This window comes from Ursus maritimus, unplaced genomic scaffold (genome assembly GCF_017311325.1).
Source record: "Ursus maritimus isolate PB19 unplaced genomic scaffold, ASM1731132v1 scaffold_30, whole genome shotgun sequence".
In the NCBI taxonomy this organism is placed as follows: domain Eukaryota; kingdom Metazoa; phylum Chordata; class Mammalia; order Carnivora; family Ursidae; genus Ursus; species Ursus maritimus.
This window is the reverse complement of record NW_024425564.1, coordinates 31,120,700-31,138,151: the sequence shown is the minus strand read 5'-3', so window position 1 is coordinate 31,138,151 and position 17,452 is coordinate 31,120,700. Positions and strand designations below refer to the sequence as shown.

At 44.2% G+C, this 17,452-nt stretch overlaps 1 protein-coding gene across 3 annotated transcripts in view; it reads right to left on the bottom strand.

Annotated features, from left to right (window-relative positions):
• Window positions 1–1,670: 1,670 nt before the first annotated feature.
• CDKAL1 (CDK5 regulatory subunit associated protein 1 like 1) overlaps window positions 1,671–17,452 on the bottom strand; it is a 624,642-nt gene continuing 608,860 nt past the window's right edge. For all 3 annotated transcript variants that reach the window (XM_008707717.2, XM_040645106.1, XM_008707718.2), the window contains one exon: window positions 1,671–2,243. In XM_008707717.2, the coding sequence (XP_008705939.1) occupies window positions 2,052–2,243 (192 nt within the window). In that variant the 3' untranslated portion in view covers window positions 1,671–2,051. The remainder of the gene's footprint in view (window positions 2,244–17,452) is intronic.

Below are 17,452 nucleotides of genomic sequence, written 5' to 3'. Positions count from 1 at the left end.
AAAATCGCTATTAAAAAAAAAAGAAAGGAAAGAAAAAAAAAAAAGACTTTGGCACTAAGGGAAAACACGAAAAGAAAACAGGAGGCACGTCCGGGGCTGTATTCACAAAGAAGTGAACCGTCCCGCCACGGCTGACTCCGTACGAATCAGGACGGTCTGGTCATTCTGTGCTGACAGCTCCCCATCTCGGCGGCGTCACACGACGTCCGGCACGGGCTGCTAGGGGCTCTGCTCCTCGCGCTCCCTCGGGGACTCAGGCCCAGGAAAGCTTCATCCTGACGTGTGTGCCCATCATCACCCTCGTGGCGGGAAGAGCATATGGCGACTGTACCCCCGTTCTGAACACGTCTGCCTCGAAGATCTGATGCTTCGTCTCCCACCGCATGGGCCGGCAAAGGTCACGAGGCCAGGCCCAACTCCAAAGGGGTGAGAGATGTGCAGGAGCACGGTGGGCAGGGAGGAGAGGAGCTGGAAAGGGGACGGCTTTCCTGATGACCACACTGGCTCCGAGGGCTCCCGGCTGCTCATCCTGTCCACAAGAACTGCGCTGTCAGCAACCAGCACACCCTTTCCCTCTCTCTCCCTCCAGCAGAGGTCACGGAGAAAAGCAAGCTGGGTTTTCAGACCATAGCTGCCGGTCCAGCCAACTGCTCACCAGGATGGTAAATATCACACATGACCTGGGCTTGCTGCAGGGCTTTTATACCTTCTGAACCTCTGAGCAAAATGAAGTTGCCGCCCAATTGGGGTCAGAAACAGGACAGGTGGAGTGGGGGGACCCCATACGGCTGGGCTGAAACAATCCTTGAGAAGTCCCATCACAGTGGGGGAGGGGCAGTGGGACTGCTGGATGCCTGGGTGTGCCCTTCTTTCACGGGAAGGACAGCTGAAGGGAACAGAGTGGAGGAAAGAGCAGGAGGTGGGGAAAGAAACGGGAGGGGTAAGAGGGGTGAGATGGGAAGTATAAACATCCTTCTTGTCTTGACTCACTAGCATCCCAAATGCATGTTCCCCTGGGGGGCTCTGGGAGCAGCCTGGCAGGTCTTCTGCATTAGAAATGGGGTTTCTTCTTAGAAGCACATACCAGGTTCTGGAGAAATGTATTAACACTAGTTTTGCTTTGCTTGTTTTGTTAGCTCACCAACTGATGACATAAATAAATTTTAATTTGGATTCCTTAAAAGACACATAAAAAGAGAAGATGAACAGGGTGTGGGTTTAAAAATGAAATGTCCTATGGTAACCAGGGGGCACCTGATTTCCCTGTGCCTGTACAATCCAAGTAACATTTAAATTCTGATGTTCGTAAGATCGCTTAGTACATCAATTCCTTCTATTGCGAAATAAGTCATTGTACTTAGTAAAGGCCAATGATGTCAGGCAGAAATAAACATTTGGTGCCATTGATCAAAACTGTCAGAGAAGGGGCACAGCTGGTTTTAAACAAATCCAGTTTCTGAAAGTTTGTGGGTGACGAAGAAGTGGGTGACTCCTTACACTTCTCAAAAACGTCACCGAGAGTCCTTTACTTGGCGACTCTCCCCGCGCATTCCAAGAGAAGTCTTGTTCCAAACATGGGTTTCCATATAAACTTTCCAGGAACACATCTGCTGTGAAAAATAAGATATCTGTAGCATTGGGACTCCAAACAAAGCATAAAGAGAAAGATACATTTTTAAATGTTTATTGAAGACTCAAAATTCTTCCCACATCAGGAAAAGATGACCAGATCCACCGTACAATTAAGTTCTGACTTGAAGACTGGAGGCTTAAAGAAAAATGCAACCACTTGCATTTCCTGCTGCAAATAAACCAAAAGGAACTTAATTTAAAAGATATGCTATGGCAACAGTTAGTAGGTGTTAGGTCAAATAACCGATGACCCAACTCAATGAGAGACACAGTAAGCCTCATTAAAAAGTATGGCTGACGCGGGGGCGGTGAGACCAGTATCAATTCCAGCTCTTGGAGGACTGATGTGGTTGCTTTTCTGTTCGTTGCAGATTTTAATTAGAAATTCAGTCTTCACAAATGCTTCATTTAGTTGTGCTTTAATTATAGACTTTGACCAAAAAAGCCAGAAGGAGAGCACACAGAGCCAGGCCCACAGACACCCTCAGTGCGCAGTCTTGATGGAGCCTTTGCAAGCGGGGCGCCGTTCGGGAGCTCGCGGGGTCCCGCCGAGCCGCAGCAGAAGTGTGGGGCACCGAGCTCGGGTGATTCCCAAGCCTATTTCTGAATTCCTATGAAGACGGAAACATAGAGGGGAAAAAAGTGATTTTAAGATACAAAACAGCCCTACTGTGACTATCAGACAAGTCATGAGTCCCTAGAAGAAGCTGTCTTTTTTTTTCTCTTTACCGTGATGTAATTGACACGTAACATAGTTATTTGTTCCGGTGTGCAGCATAATGACCACAACAAGTCTGGTTAACATCCACTGCCATGCACACTTACAGTTTTTTTTTCTTGTGATGAGAATTTTTTTAAGATCTCCTCTCTTGGTAACTTTCAAATATGCAACATAGTATTGTTTCAAATATGCAACATAGTATTGTTAACTACAGTCACCCTGCTGCGCATGACACCCCAGGGCTTATTCCTNCTGTAACTGGAAGTTTCCACCTTTTGACCCCCTTCAGCCATCTCACCCACCCCCATCCCTACCAACCACCCATCTATACTCTGGATCTATGAGCTTTTTTTTTTTAAAGATTCCACATATAATTGAGCCCATATGGTATTTGTCCTTCTCGGACTTAATTCATTTAGCATAATTCCCTAAAGGTCCATCCATGTTGTTGCAAATGGTAAGATTTCCCTCTTTTTTATGGCTCAGTAATATTCATATCTACATATACACATACACACGATATATATCCCACATCTTCTTTGGATAAAGACACTGAACATTTAGGCTGTTTCTGTATTTTGGACACTGTAAATCATGCCACAAGGAACACAAGGGTGAGTGTTTTCCTTTTCTTCAGATAAACGCACAGAAGACGAATTGCTGGATCATATGGTATTTCTGTTTTTAATTTTTTGAGGAACCTCCATACTGTTTTCCACAGTGGCTGCACCCATTTACATTCCCTCAGAACATGCCCTTTTCTCTGCTTCTTTGCCAACACTTGTTACTTCTTGTCCTTCTGATAACAGCCATTCTGACAGGTGTGAGGTGACAGCTCACTGGGGTTTTGATTTGCATGTCCCTGACGATGAGTGGTGTTTAGCATGTTTCATGTACCTGTTGGCCATCTGGATGTCTTCTTTGGAAAAATATCTACTCAGATCCTCTGCTCATTTTTTTAAATCAGATTGGTTTTTTTGCTAGTGAGTTATAGGAGTTCTTTATATATTTTGGATATTACTTATCAGATATCAGATATACGATCTGTAAACATTTTCTCCATTCAAATAGGTTGCCTTTTTGTTTTGTTGATGGTTTTCTTTGCTGTGTAGAAGCTTTTTAGTCTGACGTAAGAAGCAGCGATCACTTAGTTACCCCTTCAACACAGACACGTTCAAACACCCACCATGGGCCGGGTGGCCTCAAGTTAGGTATGAATAAATCACATTTCCTTTCCTTGAAGTGTTAGGCCAAGCTCATGATTTTCCAGATTACACACAAAATATATGAGAGAGTGAGAGTTGGTTTATGGAGAATCAAGGCAGAATTCATGAAGCATAACATTTATGTAGCATGGAATCATATAAAAAATGTTACCTTTTAGGGATGCAAACACATTTACTCAGGAAAAAAAAAAATGACAGAGGAAAAACTATGGAAGCCATTTTATTCCACAAACACACCCCTCTGGGTGGAGATTCCCGGCTGGGGTGCTGCTGCAGAGGGCGGCCCCAAACTCGAAGAGGGAGCTGAAAGGTCTGGGTGGCCAGAGGGATAGGCCCCCCACATGCAGCTCCCTCTGGTATGCTGTCTAGCCACGACCACTTTCTCTGTGCATCAGACATGGAGAAGGCTGGAAAGTCCTGCTTGGAAGGAGCATGAAGAGCTAGGAGTTCTCACCACACTACTTTTCAGGAGGTCTGGGTTCCCTGATACTTTTTACTGGGGGGTGTGCAGAGGAGTGGGGAGGGGGCACCTGCTGTTCTCGAGATGGTTCTAGCGTTCCAAAGTACAACTTTAATTCTATTATAAAAGATCTCCATCTTATGTAGAGGCTTTAGAATTGGTGCCTCCCCTGCTGAGACCTGAAACTCCGCTTTGAGAGATGGAGATGGGGGGGCAGGGGAGCACAGATGCGAAGAACAATGTGGGGGGCTGAGGGGGCGACCCAGAGCAGGACAGGATAAGACATGTCTGTGGAAGAACAAGAAATCCACAGCAGCACAAAATGTGTTTCAATGACCATTTTATTTTGCTTATTCTTCCCTTCCACGCTCCCTAAGAATCTCTTGTTGACAGCTGCGTCCTCTGTGTGGGAAATGGGAGCTGCAGCTCACCACGCACAGAAGGGCGGAAACGGTTCTTTCCAGAAGGCGACAGTGGCAGGAATGTGCAGGGTAGGCTGAGGGGAGGGAAGAGCATGGGAGTAGAGGATCCAGTGGTGAGTTGAGGTGGGAGGTGATGAGCACCTATGTTAGAATGATGGCAGAAGGCTTGGGAAGGAGGGATAACGGACTTTTGATGGAGAACCCACAGGAACTTTCAGAATCTAGTTTCCACTGGCTAATACTTCCATGTGATAGACGTGAAAGAATTCTTGCTTTGACTCTAGGAGACTAATTGCAAAGTTAAAAACCTTGCTAACCACAAGGATAAATCTCCCAACCCAATGGCAGTTGAATCACGATTCACTTCTGCGCTCCACAGGTGTTTGGATCGACACCCTGCTGGTGTCTGTCCCTCGACAAGGGGGCACGCAGCGGAACAGATGGAGCTTTCTTCCCTGCAAGGGGGGGGGCATGACCAGAGCTCAGAGGTGCACCCAAAGCTGTCCCTGCCCCAGGAGACCGTTCTCTGTGAGGTTGGCTTTCTGTGTGATATTTTGGAGCTGAGAATATGTTGACAAACTTTTAGTTTGACTAAAAGTAGTCTCACTATCTCAAGGACAGCACTCATCTGGACCTGGCAGCCTTGGGAGAGAACGCAGTCCTTCTTTGCTACAATGACATAAGCAATGTGAGCTCTTCAAATGCAGCGAGGCTGTCTACTTCACCTCCAGGTTCTTGGACCTGCGCAGTTACGGGGATAGAGTGGGTACTGAGGAAGTGTTCAGATGTAGATAAGTGAGTGAATGGGGGTGTGTATTCCAGAAGAGGTGCAAATGATCAAAAACGTGCCTCTCCATGTCCCTGGTGACCCATTTGTCCTGTGATGGATTCAGGCTACGAACCTACATGAATCCTAAGTCGCTGCCTCTAGAAATTAAACCATCGCTTCTTAAATTTGGGTTTACAAGACCATAACTGAGAGGCTGATTGAGGTCTCCTTGGTCCGAGTTTGACATTTTGAGTCACACATGGCTCTGAGAAGCCAGTGAAGGCTACGGACTGACCGTTCCCCAGAAAAATGGGCAGGTGCCTATGTCCACGTGCACACAGCACAGCTCACATTTCCATGCGTGACTTTAGGAAGTTCACAGACTCCTCACCAAGGAGTAGATCCAGATAGCATGGGGACTGGAGCTCTCTTTTTAGGAAAAAGTATGAATACAGAATTAAGCACAGGGCCTTGGAAGGGGGCCCTCCAAGAGTAGCCGGTAAAACGCAATCTCTCCCAGCTGCAGGGGAAGTCCCCCCCATTCCACCCGTCATTCTGAATGCTGGACCCCTGGTTGCACACCTGCAATTCCAAGCTGCCACTTGGTGACCACTGGTGCCAGGCCAGGGGTCAGGCTGACCTGGGCAGGACCAGGCTACGTCTTGAAGCATTAAGCACCTGGTTGAGTTTGGAACACCTTCTGCTTCGCAAGGCTGCAATGCAGCTATGGTGTTTGTGCTCTCGGCCTGAAGAAACCCTGGACTTTTGATGACTGTTCCACAAAATTTCTTCTCCTTCTTCTAACTCATATGCCATAAAATTTTGCTCCAAATATGAAAGTGACTTATTGAATTACCATAGTGGATTACCTGTAGTTATATTCAACGTATGCATTCTTCCTCGGGTGTTACTTTATTCCCTTTCACACCCCTGCCCCCCACGTGCTCCCAGCAAACACCTAACACATCTGGACATAACGGACCCCCCCATCCCCGTAGCCAGGTGTGCACCACAGGATCTCATGGAGAGCAGCAGCGTGCATGGGCAGCCGCACCCACCGGACCGGCCGCTCTCCCTAAGATCACGGTGGACACTCGACAAACACTACAGCAGGAGAGGGAAAATGTAGCCTGTTCTACCACACTGTGCTTCTTTTATGTCTTCACTTTTTACTGATCTGAGATCTTGATTAAAAGAGTCCGATGATATATTTTTAAAGATAAGATTGGAAAAAAAGGTTTCTCAGCTGACAGTACTCAGCAGGCAGCTAGCTTTGTACATTTCAATTGTCACCACCACTGTGATACTGAAGGAAAAGTATCTTAAAAAAATAGGAGGGATGCCGGGTGGCTCAGTTGGTTAAGCATCTGCCTCAGGCTCAGGTCATGATCCCAGGGTCCTGGGATCGAGCCCTGCATCGGGCTCCTTGCTCAGCAGGGAGCCTGCTTCTCCTTCTGCTTGTGCTCTTTCTCTCTCTCTGACAAATAAATAAATACAATCTTCAAAAAATATATAGGAAACAGAAAGACTTTCTCCTAAAGTCCAAGACACTCCAACATCTAAACATACAACTATGAAAGGGCTCTACACAGTCAGCAGCAGCATTTGTGAATACAAAATAATGCAGCACTTCTATGGCACAATTTAAACAAAAAGTGCTTTTACATGAGGTGATGATAAATAACCAATGCTAAGGTAAAAGTTTCTATACACACACACACACACACACACACACACACACAAGAACACTGTATATAACTGACTTAGAGAAAAACTTAGTATGGCCAATAGTTCTAGAAACTAAACAGAAGGCTCAAACCTTCCCTAAACTTCTTAAACATTATTACCAAAGGTTGTTAATTCTTGAAATTCAAGATGCGCTTCCATCTCTCATATTGTAACACACCCAGGATGAGACATGTTATTGCTTGCTAAGACTAAGTAAACACCAACTCTCAAACTTACACTTTTTAAGAAATCAAACCCCACTTAGAGATGCCTTTTTCAAAACAGAAATGTGAAACGAGGCAGGACAGGACCTTTGTTCAATAAAAAGATCCCTGTATTTATCCAGTTAGAGTAAACTGAGGGCAACATTGAGAAAGTGTTCACTTTAATTAACATGGGTTCTACCCCACCTTGTAAATCCCACTGTTTCCTTGATTAATTTCTAAACATTCTTGCTAATTCTTAACACATCCTACTAATTTTCAAAAGTATAGCTTATCAAATCTATTCAAGTAATAAATCTGTTAAAGTAGAACCAAGTACCTACACCGAAAACAAAACCAAACAAAAACCACTTTGCTGTTCGGGAAGTCTACGGATCAGATTTCAATCAGGTGGAGATAAATGAAGACTTCAGAAAGAAGAACTCTGTCTGGCTGGATGGTAACAACAGTCCATCCTGAATTACGCCTCCCTTGAGCAGCTGCCCGTGCACGGCTGGGGAACGGGAAGAGGAGCCTTACTACACCCGAGCCCATTCGGAACACTGAGGTCAAATGAGACCAGTGCTGGGGCCAGGAAGTGCACTGGTTCTGGGCTAATCCCACCTCCACTTTAGGATTTTGGGGCAAATGATCTCTGTTTCTACATAAAAATCACCTAAGAAATGGAGATACTGTTAGTATTCTCACATCATAGGGCTGTTAGGAGGACCGAGTGAGATACGCATATTAAGTTTTTCGAGCATGTAAAACTGAAGATTAACACATTCCATGGTGTTTTGCGGTTCTAATGGAATTGGCAAACTGCCTCAGATATTCTTTTGGTAAAATTATAAAGTCACTATTTTATTTGCTTCTCAAATATGACTAATTGATTTAGGCCATTTTTGTCCCTTCCGCACCATCAGGGGACACACGGTATATAACGAATGAGCACGGGTTTCAGATTCTGGCAGGGCAGAAACTGAATCCAGGGTCTGACATTTGGCAGCTGTGTGACCCTGGGCAAGTGGTTTAAACTCCCGAAGCCTAGTTAGCTCTTCTATGAAGCGGAGATGTCAATATCCACCTTAAGATGATTTCAAGAGGGTTCGAAGCAATACACCCAGTCCCTGGGTGGGGTGCCTGGAATACAGAAAGTCTACACGAAGGGCTATTATATTACATTCCAGGAGTGTGACCCAGAACATGGGGAAGACCCGAGGTTCCCACAGCACTTACCACCAGCACTGAGACGAAGATGTCCTGTCCTGGGTACTATCCTTGCAAGTGCTAACCCATGACGAAGAAGCTATGCCTCTCCCTGTGGAGCGAGCCTTCTGGAACGGCTCTTAACTAAAACCACCTCATACATGAAGGGAAACTTGAACTCCACAATTTCACTGGTCATGTGTGCCAGGGGCTCATTTTTACATCTGCTTTTTCCTTTGATATTTAGTCATAAAATCTTTTTCAAGGAAACTAAAAAGGGAAGGAAAGAGGTCACTCTCCGTCCCACAAAGGTTTTATGTTCTGTGCCCAGCCTGACCCAGCCAGCTCCCCTTCACGCTCTGTCTGCCCCCTGCTTCCTCTTATGATTGTTTTCCCAGGGCTCAGTCAGACGGGACCTCCTGTAGGAAAAACTCTCTCAACCAGCACACAGCCCCGATGAGTGAGGTGCTTCCCCTCTGTGGGGCTGGGCATCCTGCTGGCTGGCCTTCATCATGGCACTTGTCAGTGGTAGTAAATGGCCTGTCTACTCCTGTGTGAATCTGTGCGCACTCCTCGAGAGGAGCCTCGCCAGTGCATGCCCAGGGCCCAGCGCTGAGGGGGCTGGGCAGTGCTGGCTGAAAGGCTATTTGCCTTTCCACCTGCTCCTTAGTACTTCAGATGCACATTTTATACAGATGCAGATAGGCTTTCCATATAAATTGCCATTTACCTACTCCTGGATTTTTTGTTAAGATTGTTAGGTAGATGGAACGTAGGGTCGAACATCATCAACACTACACAGTATAAAAATACAATCGTACCAACAGGGAAAAAATTGCCAGCAGAGAAGGAGCATGGTGTATTAGTTTTCTATTGCTACTCTAATAAATTACCGCAAACCTCAGGCTTTAATACAAATTCATTCTCTTGTAATTCCGGAGGTCGGAAATTTGAAAGTCGAAGTGTCGGCAGAGCTCCAGTCTTTCTGCCAGTTTGAGGGGAGAATTAGTCTCCTTGCTCTTTATCTAGCTTCTAGAGGCTGCCTGTATCCGCTGGCTTGTGGCCTTTTCTCTCCAGTTTCAAAGCCAGTAGTACAGGCTTCTCAGTGAGGATCCTTGTGATTTACGCTGGGCCCACGGGGAATAACCCAGGATAATTTCTCCATCTCGACCTTTAATTGAATCACATACCTGAAGTTCCCTTTGCCATGTGAGGCAGCACATTCACAGGTTGCTGGGATCAGGACGTGGGTTATCTTGTGTGTGTGTGTGTGTGTGTGCGTGCATGTGTGTGTGTGCGCGCGTGTGTGTGTGCGTGCATGCGTGTGTGTGTGTGTGTGTGTGTGTGTGTACGAGCACGTTATTGCCCTTACCACTCCTGGCATATGTGACTTCCCCATGTCATCGTTGTCCCACCAGAGGGTGTGCTCAGTCCACGTGGAGCTAACCAGCTGCAGGGGAGAATGCACTCCAACAGAAGCCTGATGTTCTCCACGTTACAGGGTAAAGGGGCGCAGGGCACCTCCCAGTGACTGTACGACTAGTCGGCCATGAAGCTTCCTGGTGGAGGAAGACGGGGTCTCCAGGGCTCAGCCTCTGCTCACGCAGACCTGCTAAGCCACCATGTGTGTCCTACTCCTGGCTTTTTCAGCCGAAAGAGATAAGGATCTGAAGGAGGTGGTCAATTAATGCTCTCTGAAGGAGTATTGGTACTTCTATGTGTTCCTTTGCCTTCTATATTTATATTTTTATACAGGTGCAAACATCCTCTCCTTTTCCTGGGAGCTGGATGGGCTTGGCCTTCCAATGGAGAAAGTCTTGCCTTTTTGAGGCCTCTCCTGCAGTTCTTCCTCCCTGAAAAATATTTATAGCTTGCAGCATGTAATATGGCCCCAGAATCAGAAGCCTAAGGATCCAGGAGGACAGGTGGATGACAGCCTCTATATAAAAACACTAAGTAGATGAGAAGCATTTAGGCACTGGTCACCACGTGCCTGGCACGATTCTAAGTACTCCATATGCATTCTTTTGTTCCCCCCAAACTCCCAGGGAAGCTGTTAACATGACTTAATCCCAACCTTCCCGATCTACGTAATTCCAATCCCCTAGAGCAGGTAATCTGTGGCAAAGCTGATGAGAGGCTTGGCTTCAGTCACACTAAGCTCAACCTCGGTAATAACACATCAGAGGTACATTTCTAACGCAATATAAAGAAATGAGAAAAACCAAGACACAGCATCCCAAATGACTATCAGGATCGAGATTCCTTCCAAAGCAGCTTCACCCACTTTACTTGCTGCTGCATCTCACGGATGCAATGGTGGTGTTTGTGTTTCTCTACAGAAGGCCATTCCCGGAAAGCCAGGTCAGGTCCTGCGGGGGCACTGCACTCCACCTGTCCTGCAGTTCTGAGCCATGCCGAGACTTTGGCGCACTGCTGAATTTTCTCTGAACACACACACACACACACACACACACACACACACACACACACACACACGTGATCTGCTCACATTAGAACATGTTGCAAAATGTGTTTTAATGAGGAACAGTTGGTCTGGTTCTGCTCAAATAAAAGATATCCCTGGAAGAGAGTCGCCACCTGTCTTCCCATCTTGCCGTGCAGCGCCTAAATGAGCTCTTCTGTCCCGGACACCTGCAGGTGTTGCCAGGGCCCTGCGATCTCGGTCCACGTGCCAGCTCCCTTCCTCGGATTGACAGACACCCTTGTCCCCGCACTTCATGTCATTACCAGCTATGAGGACACACAGGGGAGTGAGGGTGCCAAGCTACCTTTCTCCACTACTTTTCCAGGCAATTCCTCCAACTGGGAGCATCTTAATACCATATAATTAGGAGTGCCTGATTCTCTCCGAACCAAAGATCTCAGTAGTTTCTAGTTCTTCAAGTCTCTGCGAAGAATGTTCTATGTGTCATCCATCAGTCTTGTAGGTACACTGGCATGTAACGAGCTCCACGAATCAAACCTGGAATCAATTACACCTTTTCATTTATTTGGGGAGAATATTTACATGAGAAAACCTCTGTCACAGAGTTACTGATGAGAGCACAGTACTGTCAGCCTTTCTGTGTCACTTTTGGGCACAGGCAACTGTAAATTAGACATTATTTGTATGTAATTTCCCCCCACATCCTCTCACCTCAAATGTGTAATTGCTCTTAGGTCATTAAAACCGCAAAGAAAAAAATTTTAAACCAGAACATACCCGCACACACAAAATCACTATGATCTTGTTTTAGTGACAGCAGAGTAAATACAAGGCTTTGCTAATAAGGCCAAAAATAAATTATTAAACTATCTGCCATAGGATCAAATGCATTTCAGATTATATTCTGAATAATTTTGCCTTGACATTCACCAAAGGAAGAGCTCTGATGTGCCTGCACGTGGTCTGGGTGGTCCCTCTCTTGCAGGACGCCCAACCCTCTGACTTGAACTGAGCCAAATGAAAGAATAAGATAATCATACCAAAAATCAAAGCTCGGCATCAACCCATCACCTAATTATTATTTTCTGTGAGATGGTAATTCATCCGACTCAAGAGATACAAAAAACAACTCTTAAGCTCTGAACTTCTTTTAATGGATTCAAAATATTATGTGTAAATTTTTCTCATGGCTCAAAGGCATTGTTAGAGCTTGAAGGGGAAGCTACGAGGGATGAACAAGAAAATAACGCATAACTCAAGATCAATTAGAGTTCAGCATCACCTTCTTGGTTTTTGTCAGCCGAGCCTACACATATGGCCTATGCAGAAAATCTATCAACACCAAATATGGGACCGATGCAAGGAAATTATGTTAAAATATACACTATGCAGTGCAGTATGCTATCAGAAAAGATCCTCAAACTCTCCTGAGTGTAGAGTCTGCTCTTTTAATTTAATTTAAATTTAAATACAAAATTTAATACATTTAAATACAAAATCATCTTCACATCTGAAAGTTATCTCTTTCATGACTGCATTTTAATTCCCAAAAAATATACTTAAGGAAGCACCTCTTAATGTAAACTGTTGCCTCAGTCCCTGATAATCAGGAATGAACAACAGTGGTGGTCCAGCCTTCATAAGGCCTCCTCAAGCCCTCCAGTTGTGGGCTCCTACCTGAATTCTGTCACCTTCTTTGAAGTTCCTAATCTTTCTTTAACTCAGCACCAAGAGTCCATTCAAATGCCTTACACATTGGCCTAGTTCCTGGCTTGTTACATTTACCAAAGAAGTGTGTGGAGTGCAGGGTAGAAGAAGAGGATCTAGAGTTCATATCACAGTGTAAGATCTCTGCCCACAGGGGGTGTCGCCATCTGCTTATACGTCACCTCCTTAGTTCTACAAAAACCAAGAGCTTGTGAGCTTTGCTAAAAGGTATGTCATCAGAGGTCTCACATCTTGCTGGAGATGCATTTATTTTTACTTCTTATTCATTGTGATTTAAATTTTTCTTCTTCAAAGAGAAGGCACATAGATTTTCTTACTAGCTGCACTTAAAACCCAAGTTATTTATCTACTGTGTCAAAACTAGGTCTCTCTTTTGTTACCTCAATATCAGCTATGGATGTATACACAAGTACACAGACAGACAGACAGACAGACACACACACACACACACACGGGACTGGAAATAAAGACGGTACCATAAGGCTCCCTGAGAACTGTGAAGTTGGTAATCACCATGTTCATGATGATGGCAGAAATCTGAACTCTATCCCAAAACACTGGGTGGAAGTACGCATCTGTACAAACCAATGTGGCCCCACAGGTGTGAAGAAAGGAAAGGTGAATTGGGTCCAGATGCTTTCCTGATGATGAAGTCTTTTCGATAATCTCTTAAGCTCCAACTGAAACCACCCTCATTCCATGGAGTGTACACGGGAAGCTTTGAACAAGGATGTCGACAAATGGAACAATCAGGTGTATGAAAGTTAATCGTTAAGCAAGCAATTCAACTCAAAATAATTACTCCCAAGGATTTCTTCCCACTAGGTAACCATGAGAGTGTGTTGGCAGATGTTTGTGTTTTAAATGAAAAAGAAGCCATGAGTGATGCTAACCACTATTACAATGCAACCCTCCCATCCTGTTCTAAGCATCATTTTCAGTGACACTGGGAATATGGTTCTAGCATCATTGAGCTCCATGAACTGCATAAAATGAATAAAGGAGATGGCAGGTGCTTTGTTCTGTCCAAAGAATCTCATAAATGATGAGCTAACATGTGAAATGTTTCCTATAGATCACTGTGATAGTTATTCAGCTAGGAAAAATTCAGAGAAACCAGTGAAATAAAATTACAAGGTACACACTTACCATGACTACATTAAAATCGGCCATCTAAACCAAGTTCACATCTGTATTTTCCTCTCATTTCCAAAGTTCCATTATGTGTTCTTCTAAAGCTCCATCCCAAGGCATGCTCATTTCCCCTATTTCCATTTTGAATATGGATAGTTTTTAAAAAGTAAAAAAATAAACAACCCTACCAAATGTCACTGAAAATGACAGAGAAGATTAATACCAGGAGATTTAATTGTTTGTATCACTATAAAAGTGTGGTGGACAACCACCAAGATGGCTCCCAGTGATCTTTGCCTGCTGGGATTCACATCCTTGTGTAATAACTTCCCTCTCCCCCTGACTATGAGTTGATTGGCCTTGCTTCTAATTAATAACACTCAACATAAATGATGGGATGCCACTTCTGAAATTAGGTCACAAAAAACCGTGGCTTCCCTGTTTCTCACTCTCTCTGCTTGCTTGCTCTGAGGAAAGCCAGCTGCCATGTTGTGAGGTGTCTTACGCAGAAGCCCACATGAGAAGAGACTGAAGGAGACCTCTGACCAATGGCCAGGAAGGACCAAGACCTCAATCTGATAACCCATGGGAAATGGAATCCCAACATCACCACAAAAGTGAACTTGGAGGCAGCTCTTACCCCAGCTAACCCTTCAGGTGAGACTACACTCCTGGTCAACACCCCAACTGCAGCCTCCTAACAGGCATGGGGTCAGAGGAACCCTAGCTATGCTGTGCCCAGATTTCTGACCCAAAGAAGCTTTGAGATAATGAATGTTTTTTGTTTCAAGCTGCTGAATTTTGAGGTAATTTGTTACACAGCTTTGTTACACAGCAAGACAACTAATATAAGAAGATGTCAGGAAGAGGGCTGGAAACTGATTCACATATATGTTGAGACATGATTTTTAAAACAGAGTCATTTCAGACCACTAGGAAAGATGGACTTTCAATACAATTTTCTGGAACAATTCACTGTAGACACATAAAACAATGAAATTGGACCCCTACCCACCATCCTTAAAAATTAATTCCAGGTAGATTGATTATTTAACCTGGGAAAGGCAGAACTGGAAAAATTTTAGGTAACATGGGCAGAAAACCTTTCTAACGCACAAGGTAGGGAAACAGTTCTTAAATCACAAAAATACATGACCTTCTAAAGGCACCAACGAGGAGGTTAAAAGACAAACCACGAACGGAGAGAAGACACGTGCTTCACATACAGCTGACTGCAGACTTTTATAATACAAAGAAATCCTAAAAATCAAAAAGGTATCAATTCAACAGAAGAAAATGGGCAACAGACTTACACAGACTCTTTATCGAAAAAGAAATCTAAATAAATGATATCAAAGGAATCCAACAAATGCATACATATATGCCAACCTCATTCGTAATTAGAGAAATACAAGTTAAAAACACAATGAGGGGCACCTGAGTGGCACAGCGGTTAAGCGCCTGCCTTCAGCTCAGGGCGTGATCCCAGCATTATGGGATCGAGCCCCACATCAGGCTCCTCCGCTGGGAGCCTGCTTCTTCCTCTCCCACTCCCCCTGCTTGTGTTCCCTCTCTCGCTAGCTGTCTCTATCTCTGTCAAATAAATAAATAAAATCTTTAAAAACAAAACAAAACAAAACAAAACAAAACAAAACACCACAATGAGACACCAATTCACAGACACCAGGTTGTCAAAAGGTAAAAAGCCATCCAACGGTTGAGATTAGCTGGACTGCTCTAAGTTCTGTGGTTGTGTCATGAGGCATTTATAGTGGCAATAGTTAACTGATATATAAGATGACCAGATATTTGGTCCTGCAATCCTTTTTAGTAAGGGATATCTATCTATCTGTCTGTCTATCTGTCTATCTATCTACCTACCTACCTACCTACCTACCTCCAACACAAATACATTCATTCATTCACTCAACAGACATTTCCTAAGCATTTGCTCTGCATGCCAGGCACCGTTCTAGACATTAAAGACAAAGAAAGCAATGAAGCAAAATATCCCAGCACGTACGGAGTTTCCATTTTAGTGACTGGAGACAAAGAAACACATCAATCCGTGGTGTGTCTGACAGGGAGATTTTCCATGAAGAAAAATGGAGTAAGAATGGGGGGGTGGTTCTCGGTTGTGGTGGGGTGGCTGTTTTACAGAGAGCTACTCAGGAAGGACTCGCTGATTAAGGCAGAATTTCAGCAGACACTTGAGTGAAGGAGATGACAAATGTGTCATGTAGGCATCTAAGAGAAGCAGGTTCCAAGCAGAGGGACTGGCAGGTGGAAGGGCCCTCCTGAGGGAGTATGGCTGGTGTGTTCACTTGTCAAGGAGCAGCACCGAGACCAGTGTGGCTGGTCCCGCACATTCAAGGGCTAGAAAGGTCAGTGATGACATCAGAAGGGCAATGGCGGGGCCAAGACACTAGGCCTTGTAGGCTGGGACTTTTGTTTTGACTGTGAGCATGAGGAAATTCAACATTTTTAAAAAATGTTTTTCTTATGGTAAGATACATATAACATAAAATTCACTATTTTAATCATTCTCAAGTGCACAGCTCAGTGGCATTAATCATATGTTATGTTGTACAACCATCACCACTATTTCTAAAACTTTTTCATCACTCCAGAGACTCTATAACAGGTATGAAATAACTCCCATCTCTACCTCTAGCCCTGGATAACCTCTAATCTACTTTCTGCTTCTATAAAATTTGCCTATTCTGGATCTTTCATATAAGTGGGATCATATAATATTTCTCCTTTTGTGCCTGGCTTATTTCAGTTAGCATAATGTTTTTAAGGTTCATTCATATGACAGGTATGGCAGTATGTGTCAAAATTCCTTTCTTCCTATGGGTGAGTCAAATTCCATTATATGTATATATCGCATTTTGTGTGTGCACTCATTTGCTGGTTGACACTTGGGTTCTTTCCCCTTTTTGGTCATTGTGAATAATGCTGCTATGAATACTGGTGTACGAGTATTGGCTTAAGTGTCTGCTTTCAGTTTTTGGGTACATATGCTGGGTCATATGGAATCCTTGATGGTTTTAAACATAAGGGAGACACGATCTGATTTATATAGAGGGTAGAAACAGGGAGACCAATTAGGCAGATTGTGTTTATTTTCAGATAATATAGTACAACACAGAAGAGGAAATTACCTGCTACAAGAATCTCTACAAGAAAAAGATCTAGTAGCAAATAACACTATCCTGTACCATAGATGTTCTGTGATTGTTCAGAGGAACTGACCTCATCTAAAGGGATCACAGAAAAGAAATAGCCACTCAAAGTCAGTGAAAAAGGGGAACTTAAATCATGATCATGAATATTTTTTTAAGGCAACTAGACTTTACAAATACTCTTGCTGGTGATATATGTACCTGAAAAAACCAATGACCAAGTCCTCTTCTCACGGTGTGATTCGGGCAAAACATACCCCATGCCCATGGACACAGTATCATTAGCATCTTGATTATCTAGGCTCAGATAAATCTTCACTGACTTCACCATGCCCCCCATTTCACACCACATATTCATCGATCACTTCCTATGTGCCAGGTAATGCTCTGAGTGCTTCCCATGCATTATCGCATTCGTCAAATCACCCTGTCAGATAGATTCTATTACTCCCAATTTATAAAAGAGGAAACATACCTAGAGAGGGTAAGTGCTCAGCCAAGGATCATACAGTTAATAAGGAATAGAGGCAAAAGTCCAAATCCACACAGTATGACTCCAAAGCTCAGGCGCTTAAGAGATACT